The 21,104-nt window shown below is 44.5% G+C and overlaps 1 protein-coding gene across 4 annotated transcripts in view; it reads left to right on the top strand.

Moving 5' to 3' along the window:
* Positions 1 to 21,104, top strand: part of LLGL2 (LLGL scribble cell polarity complex component 2) — a 1,008,116-nt gene that overhangs the window by 870,678 nt on the left and 116,334 nt on the right. For all 4 annotated transcript variants that reach the window (XM_086930752.1, XM_086930755.1, XM_086930754.1 and 1 more), the window contains exons 22-23: positions 4,241 to 4,287; positions 11,203 to 11,253. In XM_086930752.1, the coding sequence (XP_086786878.1) occupies positions 4,241 to 4,287; positions 11,203 to 11,253 (98 nt within the window). The remainder of the gene's footprint in view (positions 1 to 4,240; positions 4,288 to 11,202; positions 11,254 to 21,104) is intronic.

Here is a 21,104-nt window from a genome sequence, read left to right as displayed (position 1 = left end):
CCTTGAACTTTTCCTACGACCCCGCCTGACCACGAATCCAATATTATGGAATCATTTGTCAAACACATGTTTTCTTCCACCAGCCTTGCCCTACATTCAGTGTATGCTAGCTGCCTCCTTGGTTGCCACACTCATGCATTATGGAACCTGGTCAGTAAAATCTTACTGGTGGTACCAGACCACCAATAGGCGTCTTTAGCCCAAACTATTCAGGATGGTCATGGTGCAGCACAATTTGCTGTCCAGCCTGGCCTAGACACAAACTATTGCTTTGGTCTGTCATTTGGAACAAGTGTGCTGCTTTGCACCTCGCTTTGAGGCCTATGGACTTCTCAGGGGCTGTCAAGCCATACTCAATAGATATGCCATTCGATGGCTCTCGCCTCTTTGGCAAGATGGCTGATTCGTCCCTAGATCGATACAAAGAGAGTCTGGCTATAGCTCGCTCATTGGGTCTCCCCGCAAACAACAGACATCTGCAAGTTCCATCTGCAAATTTGAACATTTCAGGGTTATACCAGAGGTTTGACATATCACCAACACCAGACCCTGCTGCCAGCACAGCAGACTCCTCAGCCCTTTCGAGGTCGGGCCACAGCCCCCAGAGGCAATGCTCAGGACAACAGAGACAGCACTGCAACCACAACTTCAAAACTTCATTAGTGTGTCCTTTCCAGCACACAAACACTGTGTAGGAGGCTGGATCTGCCATTTCCTCCATGATGACAAGACATTACTTCAGACAGATGAGTCCTCCAATTTGTACAGTTAGGCTAGGCCCTCCCATTTCATTCTACCCAGCCGTACCTTCCATCCCAGCAGGGCAGCTGATGGAGTACCTTGTGTCCATGTTGCAGCAGGAAGGGCTGGTTCTTTTGGCCAAAAGGGCTATGGAGACTGGTCTGGCCTCTGAATCAGACCTGTGGAAGGACAAATTCGAGATACTTACTTTGGCTCAGTTTGTGTCTGCTCTGTATCCTGGATAATGGATTGTAGGGATTGATCTGCAGGATGCTTATTTCCATATTCCTGTCCTGCAGGTGCACAAACCTTCTCTGCCATTCACATTGGGCAAGAAGGATTTTTAGGTTGCCGTGCTCCTGTTTGGCCTCACCAGCCCATCTGGTGTTCACGAATGAGATGGCAGTGTTCACAACCATTTCGAAATTTGAGTGTTCCAGTCTTCCCCTACCTCAATGACTGGCTGTTTCACCAGGCGGTCATAGACCACCTCTAGATGATGTCAAACCTTCTAACATCTTTAGGGTACACAATCTGCATACCAAAATCACACTCTACTACTTCCCAGACTCTACTGTGCATCGAACCTATCCAGGAAACTGTACAGTTTCATACCTTTCTTCTGCAGCAGAGTCTCCAAGATATTTAGGCTATGTTCCTTATGTTTTAGCCTATTTCCTTGATTTTCGTGAGGATGAGCCTGAGGCTGTTGGCACCAGGACAACCTATTGGATTCCACCCAGGTTTTGGAGGAGACTGCAAAAGATCTGCAGTGGGGACTGCTTGACTGTGATTGGGCCAGTGGCAAACCACTCTTCACCTTACCGGAGCTGATGGTGATGACCAATGCATTGCTGCTCATTTGGGAAGCCATCTGGGAGAGGTGGAGAAAGTCGACTCTGTTAGAGTTGGTGGTGTTCAGATTGGTGTTGAAGGCCTTCCTGCAAACTATCAGAGGGAGGCTGGTCGAGATTCTCACAGACAACACCATCGCCATTTGGTACTGCAACAAGCACTGTGGGTATGGTTTTGGGTCCTCTGCCAAGACATTTTACGCCTCTATAAATAGCTATATCCTCAAGGCTTTTCTCAGGTCGAAAACCACCTGGTGGAATCTTTAAATGCTAGGACAGACAAACCCAGCATGACACTTAGCAGATTATGAATGCCAGTTACACTCTGGGTTGGTGCAGGGCATCTTCCAGCAAAGGGGAGAACCCTAGATTGAATCTTTCGCCACCACCGTGAACACCCATTATCAGCACATTTACAGACAGGAGTTCCCAAGAAGGCTGTCTCTCAGACACATTCAGTCTAGAGTGGAGCCTGGGACTGCTGTATGCCTTCCAAACCCTGCCTCACCTGGATCCAGTTCTGAAGAAGTACAGAAACGACCATGCCCAAGTCATCTTAGTTGCTACAGATTGGGCAAGGAGTGTTTGGTATCTATACCTCTTAGACATGAGCATCTGTCCTCCTATCAAGGGGCCACTCCAGGTGTATCTTCTGTTGCAGCAGCAAGACAGGGGCTTGCACCCAGACCTGCACAATCTGCAACTGCCTGCCTGGAGATTGAAATTGTCAGTAGATTCCATTTGTTTTCTCAGATTGTTGATGTTATCGTGGCAGCTAGGCACCCTTCCACAAAGTCAGTGTATGTCAGGTGCTGAGACAAGTTTATGGATAGGTGTGGCAACTGCCAGGCGGACCCATTGCAGGCTAACCAAACTGTTGGATGCTTTTTTATTTGATTTATCTTTGGCCAAGTGAGGACTTGCACTGGGCACTAACTAATAAAGGCTACTTGGCTGCTCGATCACCTTTATTACGTTTGTCAGATCAGCCTTCTTTGTTCAAATCATCTGTTGTGATGAGAGTTCTTAAAGGTTTACAACACATGTTTCTGCCGAAACCCTTTGTGATGCCACAGTGGTGTGATGCCACAGTGGGACTTTAATTTGGTTCTCACTTTTCTAATGCGCGCACCCCTTTTGAGCCAATTCACAGTTGTCCGCTATGCTTTTTGACCCTGAAAACGGTCTCTCTGGTTGTGGTAACATCAGCTTATCACATGATAGAGCTGCAGGCACTCTCTATCCAGCTGCCTTACACAAATATTTTTCCAGACAAACTGATGTTGAGACCTCAAACTACATTTCTGCCAAAAGTAGTAACATCTCTCTGTCAGACAAGCTGTCACCTTTCCAGCATACTTTGCCCCACCTCCTCCTTCGAAAGAGGTGGAGCGACTTAATTGATTGAACCCCCAAAGTCTTTAATTTTTACATTTACCATACCAGAGACCACATGGTGAATGATCAGCTCTTTGTGACCTTCTTGTAGGCAATAAAAAGGCAAGGCAGTGCAGAAAAGAAACCTCTTTAGGTGGCTATACCTCTGCATAAAAATCTGCTAAGTACTAGCTAAGGCTGCCAATACTTCATTGGTGTGTGGAGTGCCTACACCTGCCCTGGATATCTGATAGGCTGCTAAGTGAGCATCAGTCTGCACATTCATGAAGCAATACTATCTTGACCGTCTGGTCCTTAAGGGTGGGCATTTGGCTCATTTGGTCCCGCTTGACTTTTTTTTGTCTGAGCCCCTCCACAGACCGACCCACCAACTTGGGAGATACTGTTTTGATATTTCATAAGGTTATGCAATCTGCGGTTACAGATCTTGAAGAGAAGAACAAGTTACTTGCCTTCGATAACTCTTTGTGATGGATACTCTAATCACAGATTCCTCACTGCGGTCCCACCTCCCCATTCTGTGGAATTAGCTCTTTTCCATTTAAAAAGGTCCTGTGCTCTGGTCATACCAATTTGCTGTTTGGCTCTGCGTCTGAGGGCATAGACGAGCCTGCAAAATAAACTAACATCAGCGATCTGGGGTGGGTGCTTCTATGCAACTTTATTAGTAATTTCAAGAGTGGAACCCTCTACCGGCGCTCAGGAGTACGGCTTTAGAATTTTTCACTGGTGAGAAATCTAGGATTAGATAGAGTATTCACTCGAAAGCGCATTAAAAAAGGTAAGTAACTTGTTCCATAGGTAAGTAACTTTTTTATCATCCTCCATTGGTAGTCTGTACACTATCTTTAGGAACTTTTACTTTGCTCACATTCATCCCTGGAGGTCTTTCACTCTTCAGGAACCCTCTACCCAATTTAATTGGGTCCCACACAGCTTTGCAGTCTTTCGCACACTCACCCACTGGTTTTGATTGTGTTTTACTCACCTTTCTGCTGTGTCCACCCTTTTACCAGATAAAGTCCCCAGTCCCTCTTTTCTTTAGCCTTTTGGCTGTTTTACCCCCTCCCCCTTTGTCCAGTAATTGTTTATCTTTGTTTATTTTCATTTTGAAGGGCTATCCGGTTGAAGAAGGATAATGTGATGTTTTAATTCTGCACATCTATTTGCTTGTCATGCTTTGTAATGCAGCAAATGAATCATTAAGCTGTATTGATATTGCTTTTATTTGTGCTCTTCCCTGCCAGGGGTTCAGACAGGGGGTCCAGGAATTCAGCTTCCGGGGATGAGGAAGGTAAGTTTAGCTCTTTAACAACTCGTTGTGACTTCAATTCTGTTTAGTTGGAGCGGTGCTAGCCGAGCTGAGAGATGGCAGCATCTTAGGCGAGCTCCTCTCTGACACCACGGACAAATGCTACACATCCTGCACATATTGAGCCCCAGCGCCTGAAAATGAGGCAGTATGTACTACCAACGCACACACCTCATTTGTCCTGGAAAAAAGCTCCTGAAACGCTGTAACGCGCTCACGAATTAGAACGCCGCCACAGAGGCCTAACAGCCGAAAATCAAACTTGGACGTTGGTCTGTGGTGAGGAGTGGGGCCGCGACGTACAACACGCACACCGGCTGCGGCGGGTCTGGGTTTGGGGCCTGGATCTGCACGTTGATCACTGAGACCCAACGGGACTGCAGGCCGCGGCAGAACCCACACTGACTTAGTTAATTGGATTAATCGGCAGGGATAATCACACATTTAGCGGCACGGCGCCCCTGCGATACAATTTTACCACTGCGCCACAGACCCACACACTAATGACCCTGTCCAGTGGGTGCCAGATAGGAAAAGACGCATGGCGAAACCGCTGCCCATAACAAAGAACGTTGCTGAGTGTTCCACATTGGTACACCCAGGGTTCATGTAGGACAGAGGTTGTGCGGGAGGCAGCGAAACGGAGAACTGCACCGCTAATGCACGCCTGCCCGAGATAGCTTACAAATAAATACCAAGCAGTGGATTACATACATGCTCACCCTACCGGGTACCATGCAGTGACACTGACGAGGATGTGGCAACGTGTCCGGGTTGCGGGACCCGCAGGAAACCATGCGCTATGTATGCTGCGCGTCACAGGATCTGATCGGAACCGAAATTTATGTAACCTGACAAATCGCCACATGGAGACAAAATCAACCACATGATCTGCATAGCCCCCTGAGACACACCGCAAAGATACACTTGAATGCCTGAGTGAGAGGACCAGGGACTACTAGCTACGCAGAAAGTCCATCAGAGATGCCGGATTTACATACAACATCACAATACATTGGCCCATATCTATAAATGTGATGAGCTTTTAGCTCACCTGCACAAACTGTATACTGCAAATTGGTGCTGGCGACTTGCTCCTATCATGTAGATGCGTGTCCCTGTGCCAGCAGATTGCGCCGGCTATGACAACTAGTGAGACGCTGTGAGCAGAAACATTGAGTGGGCATTGGAGACCACTTATAAATACATAAAGTCAACAGCAGACATCACTTAAAAAACAGGTGCCCTGTCGTCTCCTGTACCCGGCCTGCGCAATTGAGAACCCTCGTCTAGGCACTACCACTGCCAGCAATATGTGCAAACCGGACAATAATCAGCCCAAACTTAATTTCGGGCAAACCAAAAAAACATCAGATCAGAACACAGATGACCAGCAGGTAGCGACTCAATCGTCTGCATCTGCTAGCGGCGTTACAAATTATGACGTGCAGGCTATGTTTACTACAATACAAGTGGCTCTAACAAATACAGATGGGAAGTTTGATTCTTTAACATACAGGGTGGACCTCATGTCAGAATGCATGGAACGCCATACAGAGCGAATAGATCTGGCTGAACGACGCATATCTGAAGTGGAAGATGCGCACAATTACATGGAACATAAACAAGGGAAAATGGAAAAACAATTGGCAGTGCTAACGGCGAAAGCAGAGGACTTGGAGGCGAGATCCCGCAGAAGTAACATAAGCCAAATGGGAATATCAGAGAAAACAACCAACACAGGGCCCATGTAAAGATATGTGGAACAACTCCTGGACCGAGGCCAATCATAGCCAAAATATTAAATTACAGAGACCATGATGCAGCCCTCCACAAAGCCCGAGAACTAGGCAACCTGCGACATGAGGGCATGGAGATATCCCTATATCCTGACTACACGCCAGTGGTCCAGGCGGCGCGAAAGAAATTTGATCTGGTGAAAAAGAAGCTTCGGGACCTCAATATCAAATACGCTACACTATGCTATACCCCGCCAGACTCAGAGTGACTGATGATGGCAAAACCAAAATCTACAATGATCCTAAAGACATTTTAAAATATCTTCAACAGAAAGGTTCACAGAGAACACGCTGGAGATCGCCAACGGAGAGACAGGAAGATCAGTCAAACACATTGGATGTGGAATTATACTTTTCTACAACTATACTGGATGCGAGCTGCAGCCTAAACTACAAAAACTTCACAAATCGCACACAGAAAGACACAGGGACATGGACCAATTAGAGACATGGCTTCACAGAGACTGGCTACAAGGTCCATCCCCAAGAAGCAGACTAATCTGCTAACCTCAATGTACTGAACTAAGTAAGTTGAGGCTGCGAGTAACAACCACACACTCCGCCCGAATACTGGCAATTGTAGTAGGTATAAATAATAATAGTAACACTAACACTGGCCAAAACCTTGTGAATACTTTGGGCACTCCCACATGATAGATGGACTCACGGAAGTAAGTGATAATATAGTGGATTTGACTAACGTTGCTGGATGCTCAAAAGTGCATTAACCTGAGGAAGAGCTGGTGTCCCCTTTGCAACTAGAACAGGGGTTTTCGAATCGCCATCCCTCGTCCACTTGTGTACACCACACTTGTTAAGTTTTCTTTATTGCTCGACCGGGAAGCGGGAGGGGTAAAGATTATGTTCTAACTTTGTGGGATTGTCTCCACTGAACATGATACGGTGGAGTGGGTGGGGGAGGTACGGGGTATTAATATGGAAAAACCAACCAGCGGTAGAGCTACTAGAATATGTGTACAGGATACTATGCAACTTAAACCTCATCAACACATAGCTATTGTTACCAAGACAGTACATGCCTAGCAACCTGAAACATCTCCGAACATGGTCGTTCATGACCTGGAATAATCGCAGAGTCCAAAACCCACAGAAAATACGCAAAGTCTTTGCTTACTTAAACAGACACAAGATAGATGTCGCCTGTATACAGGAAACTCATTTGACAGACCTCAGGGAGGGTAGACTAGGCACTAGATGGGCGGTGTACAAGATGGCTTCCTCCTACTCTTCGCATGCCAGAGGAGTCATGTTATTGATCAAACGAAATACCCCATTTACACTTATTAAAGTTCTCAAAGATGACCAAGGACGATATGTTATAATTCAGGGCAACTTTGGGAGCACAGCTATAACGATTGTCACCACATGTGGCCCAAATATCGACAACCCGACCTTCTTCACACAAATATGGTCCAAATTGCGTGAGTTACAACCTACAGCCATTATCTGGGGTGGTGATTTTAAAACATGCCTTGACCCAGCTTTAGACAGATCAACTGGCAATGAGAGATATGGAAAGCACTCAGCCAAGGTTCTTAGAGAAGGACTGGAAGAATGGGCAATGGTAGACCTATGGAGACTGAGACACCCTGGCCGCAGAGAGGGAACTTGCACATCATTAACACATCATACATGGTCCAGGCTTGACTACTGGCTGGTGCCACAGGATGTGTGCACATGGACAACTGAGGTGAAACACCTACCCAAAACATTATCAGACCACGCCCGATACGACTCACACTGACCGTCCCTACACACACACACCGCGACAATTCACATGGAGGCTGAAACAAAATGCACTCTTGGACCAGGTGTTCCATAGTGAACTACATAGGCGATAGTGGATTATTTTGACCATAACTCTGGATCTATTGGCAGTGCAACGACGCTGTGGGAGGCCTCTAAGGCCAATGTCGGGCCACTGTATAGGTAATCATGTGGGTATACTCCAGGACAAACAACAACAACTATTGATGGTAGAAAGGGATATCAGAAGACTTGAGGCAGAATACATAACGCAAAACAACACACTAAAAGCGAAAATTAGACAAAAGACAGATACGTACCATAAATTTGCAGAGGATGAGCTAAAATATACATCGCGCAGGTACACGGCACGCAATTACGGGGAAGGGGGAAGGCCCGACTGCGCGCTATCACAGAAAATAAAACCTGCACATATGACTACGTACATAATGCAATTATGAATGTACAACATCAACCACTATACGATACTCCTGCCATACTTGACTGTTTTACAAAATATTACAGCCAATTATATACCACTCAATCGACAGTATCTGCACCAGACATAGACGAGTACTTGGATGACCTAGGACTAGCATGGTTATCTGATTAACACAGAGAGTACTTTTGCCACCACATCACAGAAAACAAAATTAAAGACACAGTAAACTCCCTCTCAAATAATAAGGCACCAGGTCTGGATGGCCTCCCAGGAGAGTTTTTCAAAGAATTCCATGACCTGCTGATTCCACACTTGGCCGAAATGTATTAAGAGGCCTATGAAGAAGGTAAACTCCGGGCAACACTACGCGAAACACTCTTGATTGCACTCCCTAAACCAGATAAAGATTCAACTCAGTGTGAATCTTATCGCCCAGTATCACTAATAAACATAGATGCTAAGATATTAGCCAAAATTATACCAACAAGCATACAGCCGTTAATATACAACCTGGTATTGCCGGATCAAGCTGGCTTTATGCCCACACGATCTACCACCCAAAATATATGCACAATATTTGCATTGTGCCATCAACTAGACCCTGATATCTCAGCGACTGCGGCCCTATTGGACAAGGCGAAAGCCTTTGATTCAATAGAATGGATTTTCATGTTCGCAGTCCTGCGCAGGATGGGCTTCCCTGAGCCGTTCCTGCGATGGATAGCACTACTATATAATGAACCTCGGGCACGAGTCAGAATAAACGGGAACACATCAGATCCCATTGACCTAGATAGAGGAACTAGACAGGGATGTCCACTTACACCAGTGCTATTTGCATTAACCATAGAACCCTTAGCATGCAAAATCCGACAAAAACACTATAAGTCAGCGTTACAGTTCACTCTCCGTCCTATTGGCATATCATTATATGCGGATGATATGGTCCTATATACACGCCATCCCAATACTAACTTAAATCCTCTTATAAGGGAATATATTTGTTTTGAACATTACTCAGGACTCCGAATAAACTGGGATAAATAAGTAGTCATACCGCTCACAACGGCCACAACACAACCATCACTAAACTATCCCTTGAAATGGCAAATAGACCCAGTTAAGTATCTTGGCATATGGATACACCTCAATCCAGAAACCGTAATCAGAGAAAACGAAGGCAAAACTGGAAGAGCAAATAGGTCGATGGATTAAAATGCCCTTATCATTAGCAGACAGAATTGTTTTGCAAAAAATGATTGTGCTGCCTAGGTTGTTATACTTGTTTTCGAACATAACGATTGGTTTAACACAAGCATTATTCACAAAATTAACACGGGCAGGGAAACAGGCCAGAGTAATCTGGAAAACGCTTACAAAACCATATCACCAGGGGGGCTTCGGGGCTCCAGATCTCCAACTATACTTTTACTGTGCACAAGCACAGCATGCACATTATTAGCTACATCCCCATGCACATATTCCACATATAGCACTAGAAAAAGATAGCGTGCATCCTTCGCCGTTGAAAACATATATAATGGACCCAAGGAGAACTACGCCGAGAAGGAAAATACACACGGTCTCCTGCACTTCTCATGCTTGGCATATAGAGCAGATATGCTACCGATATACACCAAGGCACTCCCAATGGCTCACCGTCCCAGACTCCCCGTTACTCAAGAAGAGAATGTTACAACTACTAGTAGAGATGGGACTTACTACCATGGGCAATGTATTTCTGCACAATAAGTTCATTTCACTGGAGGCCCCATCCCTCTGCACACACCAGGCTCCATTAAAGAAGTTTGCAATCTTGCGATTGCGTATGGCACCTAAAGAATTGTACACAGCATTTCCTGAGGAGCCCACACAGTTGAATGCATTACAAATACTACTAACACCCACATGTAAAAACCTAGTAACACGTCTCTACAGTGCATCACAGGATGAACAAAGACCGGGACCAAACATTGCACTTAAAAAGTGGGAAACAACTATTGGTGAACCTGTAGACGACCATGACTGGTAATATAGTTGTACAAAGTTGCAGATCCTTACGTCAAATTGTAACTTACGGATTACCCACTTTAAATTCCTACACCAAACAAGTTACACCCCGGACAAACTACATAAATACAGACTTAGAGCGTACAATAATGGTCGTAGATGCCACACACCAAACACAGACTTTCTACATATGTCATGGGCATGCCCACAACTCCACAAGTATTGACAAGACATCACTGACAAGCTAACGACTATGTTATCCGAGAAAATACCAAACACACCATTGGTATGCATATTGGGAGTACGCAAACTAAAATTAGCCCGACTACGGAACTCTTTGGCTGTTGCATTACTACTCGCTAAAAGACGCATAGCTATGCGCTGGGGAAGCAAAATGCCCCCCAGACATAAAGACTGGCTCACTGACATGACCTACTGAAAGGAGGCAATGGAGGTCTCTGCATAGGAAATACCTCAGGCCTCACGACCTATAGACTTCTGGGAACCACTAGTTCACTACCTACTAACAATGCAAAGCGACAAAGTAACATAATACAGAACTTCAAGGACTTAAAATACTTAGAAAGTGGAGGAGGAGAGAATAGGAGCTAAATAGATGTGGTTATGCTACAGTGTGGTATGCCAGATCCTGTTACAATCACGTACTGAACTGATGACACAGAGTTTATTACTCATTTTATGCCAACATATTGTACAGTTGCTGTATGTACTAGAGAATAAGTAAAGATATTGGGAAAATGTATACATAATATATAAAAAAGTTACCTGTTTGTAATGGAAATGCTGCTGGTCAAAGAAAATAAAAATAAAACGAAAAAAACTCTGTTCAGTTGCCTTATAAGTGTGTTTTCCTTTCAGAACGCAGAGCCAGAGGAAAAGTGATGGAGCATGCATTACTGAATGATGAAAGTGAGTACTCCCTTGATCTCTCCTGAGCATAAGAGGGTCTATTTAGAGTGAATACTAGAAGCTAATTCTTAATCACCATGTCATACTGGGGCAATTCTTTAAGTAATTAGTGTATTCTTCATACTCTAGCGTGGTTCCTTTATTTGTAAACTGTAGATGCCTGTCCTAGGGCTAGTGTTTTGGTACTGTTAATGCTTTACTACTTTACTGGAGAGTCTAAAAATTCTTTACTATATCTTAAGTGTTGCTTTTTGATTTTTTTGTGAAACATACTAGCTCAATCTGGTTTTTTCTCCAGTCTCCATTTTGGCAAGGAGACACAAGTGCAGAACTAAAAACTAAGCAATACTAGAATTCTTCTCATTTCAGGCAAGTAAACTACACAGTTATGTCCCACTATAAGCTTCAAAACTGCTTTGACAAATTGATTTATTTCAGAAGAGCCTTCCTCGAAGTTTCTCTTCTGAATCTTTGAATTCCAAAGAATTTGTTTGGCAGCAGTCACAGATCAATAATGACCTGTGTGTACAGCCATAAGGGCTATTATTGGCTTGGTTTGTGTTTGCAGACACCTATTGCTCACAAAACCATTCCTTCTGGAGGGGCTTCAGGACAAATTCATGGATTTGCCCATCAATGCCAGGAATGTGTTTTGCCCTTAGACAGATGAGATCCTTGAAAATGTGAAACGGTGTTGGCAACAGCAGAATTCCACAGTGCCATTATGGCAAGTCAGCAAAAGTTGTTTATTCATTCCATTACATTTATGGAGGCATTTACAAATAGCTGAATAAATGCAAGCATAATAAAAAAATTAAAAAACAATCCAAAAATCATCAGGATATAGCTTATGAATGCATATAAGGTGTACCTTGGGTAGAGAACGGAAGGAGTGTAAAGTTGTGGCTGAGCAAACTTTGAGAGTGACCAATTTCTATTACTTTGGGCCAAGGAAAGAGAAGAGAGAAGGCGTGAATGCGAGATTGAGCACAGGATGAATGAATGGATACAAACTGTACTTGATGGGTAGACTGAAAGTTACAGCTACAGATAGAAACTGAAATAACTGAGGATACATAATGTGTGGCAAGAAGTGAATTCCTCTGAAAGTGAAAACAAAAGAGAATACACAACTGGAAGTTAGCCAACAAAAAGATAAGATGGAGAACTATGCCGCAGAAGAGAATGGTCTAAGCTAATGGCGACAAAATCTATTGAGTATTCAAGCGTAGCGACCAGAAAAAGAGCATAAGATTAGAAACTAACTGAGAGGCAATGACAGTAGAAAAGGAATATTAAGTAGCGTATAGCTGGATTTGGCAGTTGTAAAAGACATCAGAAGTTTGAGGGGAGCAGTAAAATAGAAAAGAGATTCACAAATATCACCCACATTTTGAGTCCAAGAAAACAGAGGAAGGCGGATTCTCTGTTTAGTAGGTTTAGGGTATTAAGAATGAGAAGACATCCGGGGCTGCATGAGGGAACGACAATTGACAAAAATGGTGTACAAGGATCGGTCTCTGGAAAGGAAGGAGACAAAGATTTGCATATTGTCTACTTGGATGTGACAGAATCGGCAAAAGCTGGACTTAATACCAGCAAAAAGAGTAATCTGGTTAGTAAAAAATGAAGTGGTGGTTCAGGAACCATAAAGATATAAGGAAATGAATCCAAGTCATGACTAACCCAAAATACTCAAAAGAACTGCTAACACTTGTTTCTCGATGAAAGAGAGGAGGATTAAAATGATCAAAACGTATCAAAGGATACAAATATATCTAGTACAAGATAATTCAGCTTGATGTGCATAGTAAAGACAATTGATATCAGTAGGAAGAGTAGTCTTAGTGCACTGAGTGCTGCAAAGGCCATATTGAAGTGGGCAAAATTAGAGTCGAGGCAGGATGAAAGTTAGCTGGCCACTTGAAGAAGTTTAGAGAGGTATGGGTGTAGTGAAACATTAAAAAAATAATTCAGCCAAAGAAAGGTTGAAAGAAGGTTTTAAAGTATAGGAAGAATAGCATTTTCGTTAAAAGGGATTGTAGAAGTGCCAGAAGATAAGGACAGATAGAAAGGAGACCAGGAAGTAGAGTAAGTGTTTGAGGATACATGGATTTAGAGTAGAAGGCTGAGGGTCACTACAAGATATAGGCAAACTAAAGCATTTTCCTGGGGAGAGAGTAGTTGGTTAAGGTGAGAAAATAAACTAGGGGAGAGAGGGGTGTTAATCAGATGCTAATAGTATTTTATATCCTGTCTAAGTTGTTATTAAAAAATAAATTAAGTAAAAATGAAGTGGTGATGTTAGATGGTAGACAGTATTTTTTTCCATCAGCACTAGGCGTTAAGACGAATATTATAAGTAGCTGAAAGTAGAATTTACATATCATTTATAAGGGTCCAAACTAGTAGGTGCCCAGGCGCTATGCATTGACTACTCTGATGAGCTTTAAGACTGCTGAATAGTAGTGTTTTCACCTTAATGAAGTACACATTTTATACAAGTTCTCTCTTGAGTGAATAACAATAAAAGTATGACTTCCAGTGTTCTTAAGTCTTGAGCTATATCCCTTTGAACAACTGTCAGCCTTTTTTAATCAGTTTGCAAGGTAGTCAGTAGCAAGGCAAACTTTGTAGGAATAGAAAAAGCATATGATTGTCATCAAGTTCCCTGTATCACTGTTGCAGCATGATTTTAGATTTTCTTTTTTTAAGGCTCACATTGATCTTTTTCTGGAACGCCCACTAAAGATGAGTTAAAATAACCTAAGTGGTAGCCATTAATGGCTGTTGGAATAGTAGTTCCATGTACTCCTCCAAAATATGGACTTGGTTTGATAAGGGTTTGATATAGAAGCTGCAATTTGTGGTTAATAGATTAGTTTAAGCCTCAATGTTAAGTTGAGTATGAAATAGGACACCTCTTTTCCTTGGCTTTTGTGATATGTTAATATAGGTGTTGCCCACAAGAATCCAACAATGTGAAGCTTTTACTTTCATCAGTATATGCAGAAGAGCTTAGCAATAGCAGTGCATGTTTTTTCTTGTTTCATGGCCAATCAGTTATAATGAGCCAACCGTGTCTGAACTAAGCCAGTAACATCATTCATCGTGCTCGAATCTAATTTAATATCAAGGCCCAGAGGGATGATAATTTGGGTATTATATGCAAATGAGTGACACTCAAACCACCTGTGAGAAGTTCATGCCGGAATATCACTTAGACACTGAACTGAATAGAAGAGAGCCTGGAGGCTACTGAATCCCACAAGACATTTTCACTGGTGGTGTTCATAAATCGCAACATTTAACCTTTGACCTTTAACAAGAATGTTGTCATTGGCCTCCGCCACAATATTTGTCATTTCCATTAGTAAGCCATGATCTATAGTAACAAAAGTAATGAAGAAAGGGCTGCTCTCACCTTCCTCGCCGCATCCCATTGATGTGATTAAGGCTAGAAGATATAATATATTGGAAAGAGACAAATTGCGTCGGGGAGGAGAGAAGGCAGTGCATCCAAGGGTGGAAGAAAGCATAAAATAAAATAGACTGTTAAAGGAATCTTTTTTGAGGGAAGGTCTCGGAAGGAAAACATAGGAGAGGAAATAGGAGGTGAAAAAAGAGAAAAGATGAATGTTTGCTCCAGGTATAGAAAGGACAGAGAGAAAGGTTATGGTGCCAATAAAATGAAAGATAAAGATGAGTTAAGAGAGAGAGGTTCTGAGGGTGGGTTAAAGTAGCATCTTGGAGTCTGGAGCCTAGTGGCAAGGTGCCCTGTGTCACAAAATGGTGGCCAGTGCTGAGAGAGCTCTTGCAGTGACTCACTTGTCTCACCTGCCCACATTTATCATTAAAGACTTGACCAGCAAGCTGGGAGCGGAAGATCAGTGGGGGTGATACAGTTGGCCCACAAAGTCTGTGCCTGACACTTTGTCATATCCTTGCATGGTGGGGCAAGATTAACATCTGGAATGGCTGCTTGTTCCTTCCATTCATGCCCTGTTCCCCCTCTTGCTCCTGTTGGGGTGTGGGAGGTTGAATTTCAGGCATGCCCCAGAAGGCAAAAACATGTTAGATTGAAGTGCAAAAAGTTCCCCTTCCATTGGGGGTTGTGGGGGCTATAGAAGGGGCATTCTGCTGGGCCAAGAGACTCTTTGAATACAATACAGGCTACCTGCCTCCTAAGATGTAGCCATCACTCGGATGGTGTTGATTGGGGAGAGGTGTCTGAGCTGGCTGCTTGTGCTTCCAAACATATGGCAGGGCAAGTGCTGCAATAGAAGAAAGTAAGCAGGACGGTTGATAAGATAAGATCAACACCCCTGAGGCGTCACTGGCATACAGGCAGTGTAGATAAGTGTCAATTGCAGAATTTGAGTGACTGTGTTCATTCCCCTTCAATCCACCACCACCATTCCCTCACCCTTCGTTCTGCTGACACACAACACAAACGTCAGCCTGCTTGCCATCTGTGGACTGGAAAGTGTTGAGGTAGAGGCAGGTAACCGGTGATGTGGCAGTTCAGTCTTCAACGCAATAGGATATGCAACAGTGTGTGTGCGTAACCAACGTGCCTTGAGTGAGAGGGGGGTACATGAACTGCAGCATACTTTCTTGTCTCGGTCAGTGAATTAACCTGTTCAGGAGACTGGTCCTTGTCTCAAGGTATCCAAGGTTGATCATTCTGAACATAGGTCACTGAAGTTAACAAAGATAAATCTGGTGCTATCCCTAATAACAAAAATCTGGATACCTTTGATAAACAGGTTGACAGAACCCAAACACACTTGTAGCCGAAACAAGACCCCAAAGACCCAGAGGGCTCCTGGACAGAACCCTCTGTGCAAGCCATCTAGCAGGCAATGCAGTTGTCCCGCACTGTGATGGAAAAGATAGAGGGCAAAGTGAGATTAGATGTGACCTTGCATAGAGGACCTCAGGAACAGGGACAGGATAACAGAAAACCAAACCGCATTTCAAAACTGAAATACTCTAATAGGTGACTTCAACCTGCACTTCCTTGATAGTGAACGACATTTAAACGCATCAAAGGTCAAGTCATGAATTTGGAGAGTAGAGCTCATTGCAGTAATAGGTATTCAGGAGGGGGCAGAGGCAATGCACCCTCAACAGTTCTTCGCAAACTGCAAACAAACTTAATCCCAACAGATCATTGTTCCTCATGCCTTATGCCGGCGAATGCACACAGAACCGTATCTCAGTTGCCTCCCCCTAGTGCATCTCCTATATAGTGGTCCCAAACATGCTATTCTTGGCACCCTAAAATGTTGGAGCAACTACAGTTCACCAATTTTACATAACTTTTCCAATCCCAGGCTTGAGTATGGTTTCCATCAGCCCACCCATTTGGCGGAACGTCGTCATCTGGAGAACCAGGAGAGAGGGGTCAAATATAGCCAAGGTGGTACAAAGGCTGATGTACAAAAGTGCTAGACCTCCCACTCTCTGGATGACTCAGCCTCTATATTTACTCAAGGTATGTAAGGACCGATGGAGTGCAGTGCAGGTGATAAGTGCAAGTGTGATAAAAACTAGAAGGACAAAAAATATGTTTATTAGGGATTGTCCAAATGCCATATAATAAAAACCGCCTGATAGTTTGGAATAATTTTAACTATCTTTTGGTCAACATGTTTCAGCCGAGTGGGTCATTGACCCGGCTTTCTTTAGGACCTAGTAAGTGATGTGCACTACTGCAAATAAAACTGTTCACGTGAGAACAAAAATTTTAACACTAATATATTCAACATTGAATATATTAGTGTTAAAAAAAACGTGAACAAGAGTCTCGAAAGATCGAGGAAAAACCCTCGTCAGCGCAGGCGCCGAAAGCTTCGGCGCCTGCACCTAAACCCAGGCCCAGCGGATCCTCTGAGAAGGAGTCCCCGGCGCCGAGAGCTGAAGAACAGCTAAAGCCGTCGAAAAACATCTCCGAAAAGGAACGTCCGACGCCGAGGGAGAAGGACCCGAAAAAGGCGCCGACGATAAGCTGAAGTGGCAGCAATTGAGTGCAGCCCTGATGAAACTGCTAAACGTAACATAGCAGTGAAACATGTCGGCACTGGCAGTAGGTAATGGTATGCATGACTAGCTACCAGCCTTTTTAGCATTTAAGAGCACACTATCACCGCCCTATGAATAAAATTCGTTAAGGGACTGGTGTGCAGTGTGTGTCTTTAAGCACTCTGTTATTTGTGTTTGTTTGTCACCAGCAGAATTTTCTGCACTTCACCATTTGTCACTTTATATGTTGTTTGTTTTGGACACTACTTTTCTTTCCTCTCACTTTTCTTTGAGAAGCAAGTGATCACCGATGATGAGACAGGGGCCTGTCTGGAAATTTCATACCAGTTACCCCGATGGCGGTGTTTCCGTGAGGGGTCATTTGCTTCTCGCACATATTTTCGCACGATTATGAGGAATGTCTCATTTTTGTAGTGCACGTATGTGAGCAACTTTTTGTTGGCTCATTGTGAGTGGATGTTCTGAGCTGTTGCCCGGGAGAACAGGTGTTTTAATTAGAGCGTAGCAAAAGTGCAGTACCTCCTTATAAAGTTTATGAGAGCGTAGTGGGGATAAGGTTTCCATTAGACTCCCCTTGCTGTCACTATTATAATAGCACGCAATTGGACTGGGTCTTTATTTTGAAATAATACCAGCAGAGGGGCCAGCCCTTTCGCGGGAGAGGCCATTGACGGGGCCAGAATAGGAGGGGAGGTCAGCAACCCCCCACCAAGTGACTTGTTCAGGCAACATGTGCCCACCCAAATAAGAACTCCCAGGGTTAGGCACGAGAACGGCACGCAGGGGTCAGGCGCACTAAGTACCTGCGGGCATTTGAGACCAGTGGGAGGAAGACTAAAACATTACTTCCAGGAGTGGAAGAAAATAACTTCAGACAAATGGGTTCTAAACATCATGCAGTTCGGATACTGCATAGAACTGGAAAAGACACCAACAAGCAGAAAGTCAAAGAGAAGGCAACTAGCAAAGAAAGAGCTGCAGCTACTCCAAAAGGAAGTGGGAGAGCTCCTGCAAAAACAAGCCATAGAACCAGTACCTTACAGAGAAAGGAACAGAGGGGTGTATTCTACGTACTTCCTGGTGCCAAAGGTAGACGAAACAATGAGACCCATCCTGGACCTTAAACAAATTCATAAGAACGCAAAAGTTCAAAATGACATCCCTGCAAGAGGTGCTCCCTCAATTGCAAAAAGGAGACTTCATGGTCACCATAGAGCTAAATGATGCCTACCTGCACATACCAATGAACATCTGCTCAGATTCTCCATAGGGGAACACCACTATCAGTTCACAACCCTAGCGTTCAGTCTAAAGTCGGCGCCAAGGGTCTTCACAAAGTGCCTAGCAACAGTCGCAGCACATCTAAGAAGGGAGGGAATACACGTATACCCTTACCTGGACGATTGGCTAATAAAAGTAAGGTCATACCAGATATGCAAGGAGCATGCACAGAGAGTGACAAGAACACTGATGGACCTGGGATTCTCCATACACTGGGGGAAATCCTCAATAGAACCAGAACAAATAAAGATCTTCCTGGGAGCTCAGATCGACACCGTACAGACCAGGGTGTTCCCAAGCGAGAAGAGGTCAGTTGCACTGGTGAAGGAGACAAAACTCTACCAGAGGGGGCAAGCTTGGACAGTGAGAACAGCGAGCAAGATCATGGGCATGATGGCATCATGCATTCACCTAGTGCCAAATGTGCGGCTGCACATGAGACCCTTGCAGGAGTGGTTACAAGGGCAATGGTCACAAGCAACAGGGCGTTGGGAGGATCTAGTGGTTGTAATGCACACAGTGCAGAAAGAAATGGCATGGTGGAACATGGAGAACCTGACAAGGGGAAAGCCTCTAACGCCGCCAACGCCAACGGTGACCATCACAACAGATGCATCCCAGAAGGGATGGGGAGCTCACATGGAGAAACTCAAAGTGAGGGGTCTGTGGACACCAGCAGATACGATAAAGCACAAAAGTTTTCCTTGCTATATAAGCCTTTCAGACAAAACTGTACAACCAGAGGGTGTTGATCCAGACGGACAACACTACAGCGATGTTCTACATCAACAAGCAGGTTGGAACACAATCGGCCACGCTCTCGAAGCTGGCGCAGGAGATATGGACTTGGGCCATCCCTCTCAACATAGACCTGCTAGCCATTCATCTGCCAGGAAAGGACAAAGTAGAAGCAGATTGGCTCAGCAGACAGACATTGGCAACCCACGAATGAGAGCGCAATGCACAGGAGACAAAAAGGCTGTTCGACAGGTGGGGGACACCGTCGGTGGACCTATTTGCAACACGCCAAAATGCAAAATGCCGAAGCTTCGCATCCAGGCGGCCCGGGGAGGGATCCTTGGGGAATGCCTTATGGATAGACTGGTCGAGGACATTTGCTTACGCTTTTTCCCCGATACCACTGATTCACAAGGTCCTCAGCAAGTGCAGAGCGAGCAACATGACACTGATACTGGTCGCACCACAGTGGGCCAGGCAAACATGGTATTCGCAGATCATGGAGATGGCACAGAGCGCACCCCACAGATTCGGAAGGAGAAAGGACCTGCTCACCATGCAAAACGGGCAGAAGCTACATCCAGAGCCAGAGAGCCTGAGCCTGGTAGCGTGGCTCCTGACGACATAGAATTTGCGCATCTGAAACTACCAGAGAGCACCCTGAGGGTACTTCGGGAGGCACGGAGGCCCAGCACGCGAAAGTGCTATGTATCAAAATGGAAGAGATTCACTCTATGGTGCAGGAGAGAAAAGCTGCACAATAAGATGCAAAGAGACTCAACGGTGCTTAGATACCTCACGCACCTACTAGACAAGAAACTAAGCATATCCTCCTTGAGAGTTCACTTAGCAGCAATAGTCGCTTACACAAGAGGGGAGACGTGTAAGAGTTTCTTCACCTCATAAGTGGTTAAAAGATTCATAGAAGGAGCAAAGAGGATTGCGCCTCCAAAGAGGGTGCCACCACATGCATGGAACCTTAACCTGGTACTAACAGAACTGATGAAACATCCTTTCGAACCAATTAACAAAGCATCCCTAGAGAGGCTAACAATGAAAACAGCTTTCCTGGTAGCAATCACCTCGCTGCGCAGGGTAAGCGAACTGCAGACATTAATGTTACAGGAACCCTACATCCAAAATCACAATGATAGGGTGGTAATGAGAACAGACCCACACTCCATGCCGAAGGTGGTGTCAGGGTTCCACATGAATCAAACTATACAAATACAAAGTTTCTTCCAGAAACCAACAACAAGCGCTGAACGAGCTCTTCACACCCTAGACGCCAGAAGGGCTGTCATGCACTACATTGAAAGGACAAAGGATCACAGGAAAACAAAGCAATTCTTTGTTTCCTACGCAAAGAGCTTCATGGGAAAACCAGTAACTAAAGGAACAATTGCGAGATGGATCGCACAGACAAAACAATTCTGCCACAAACAGGCAGGGGAAGAACTGGCAGGGGGGACACAGGCCCACTCTACCAGGAAAAAGGGAGCTACAATAGCTTTCCTGGCCAACACACCCATTCAGGACATATGCCTGGCGGCAACATGGGCTTCAGTGCACACGTTCACGAAGCACTACTGCGTGGATATACAGATGAACAAGGAAGCACAAGTCGGACAAAAGGTGCTTCAACACATATTCAATAACCAACGCTCATCTTCCACCCAGCCGCCACAAAAATGAGAAACTGCTACAAAGTCTATGCACAACATAGTGAATCCAGAAAGATTCACGCTGCAAAACGAATAGTTTCTTACCTGTCGGTGTAGTTT

The sequence above is a fragment of the Lissotriton vulgaris genome, chromosome 7, assembly GCF_964263255.1.
Source record: "Lissotriton vulgaris chromosome 7, aLisVul1.2, whole genome shotgun sequence".
Taxonomy (NCBI): Eukaryota; Metazoa; Chordata; class Amphibia; order Caudata; family Salamandridae; genus Lissotriton; species Lissotriton vulgaris.
This window is presented reverse-complemented; position numbering and strand designations above follow the sequence as displayed.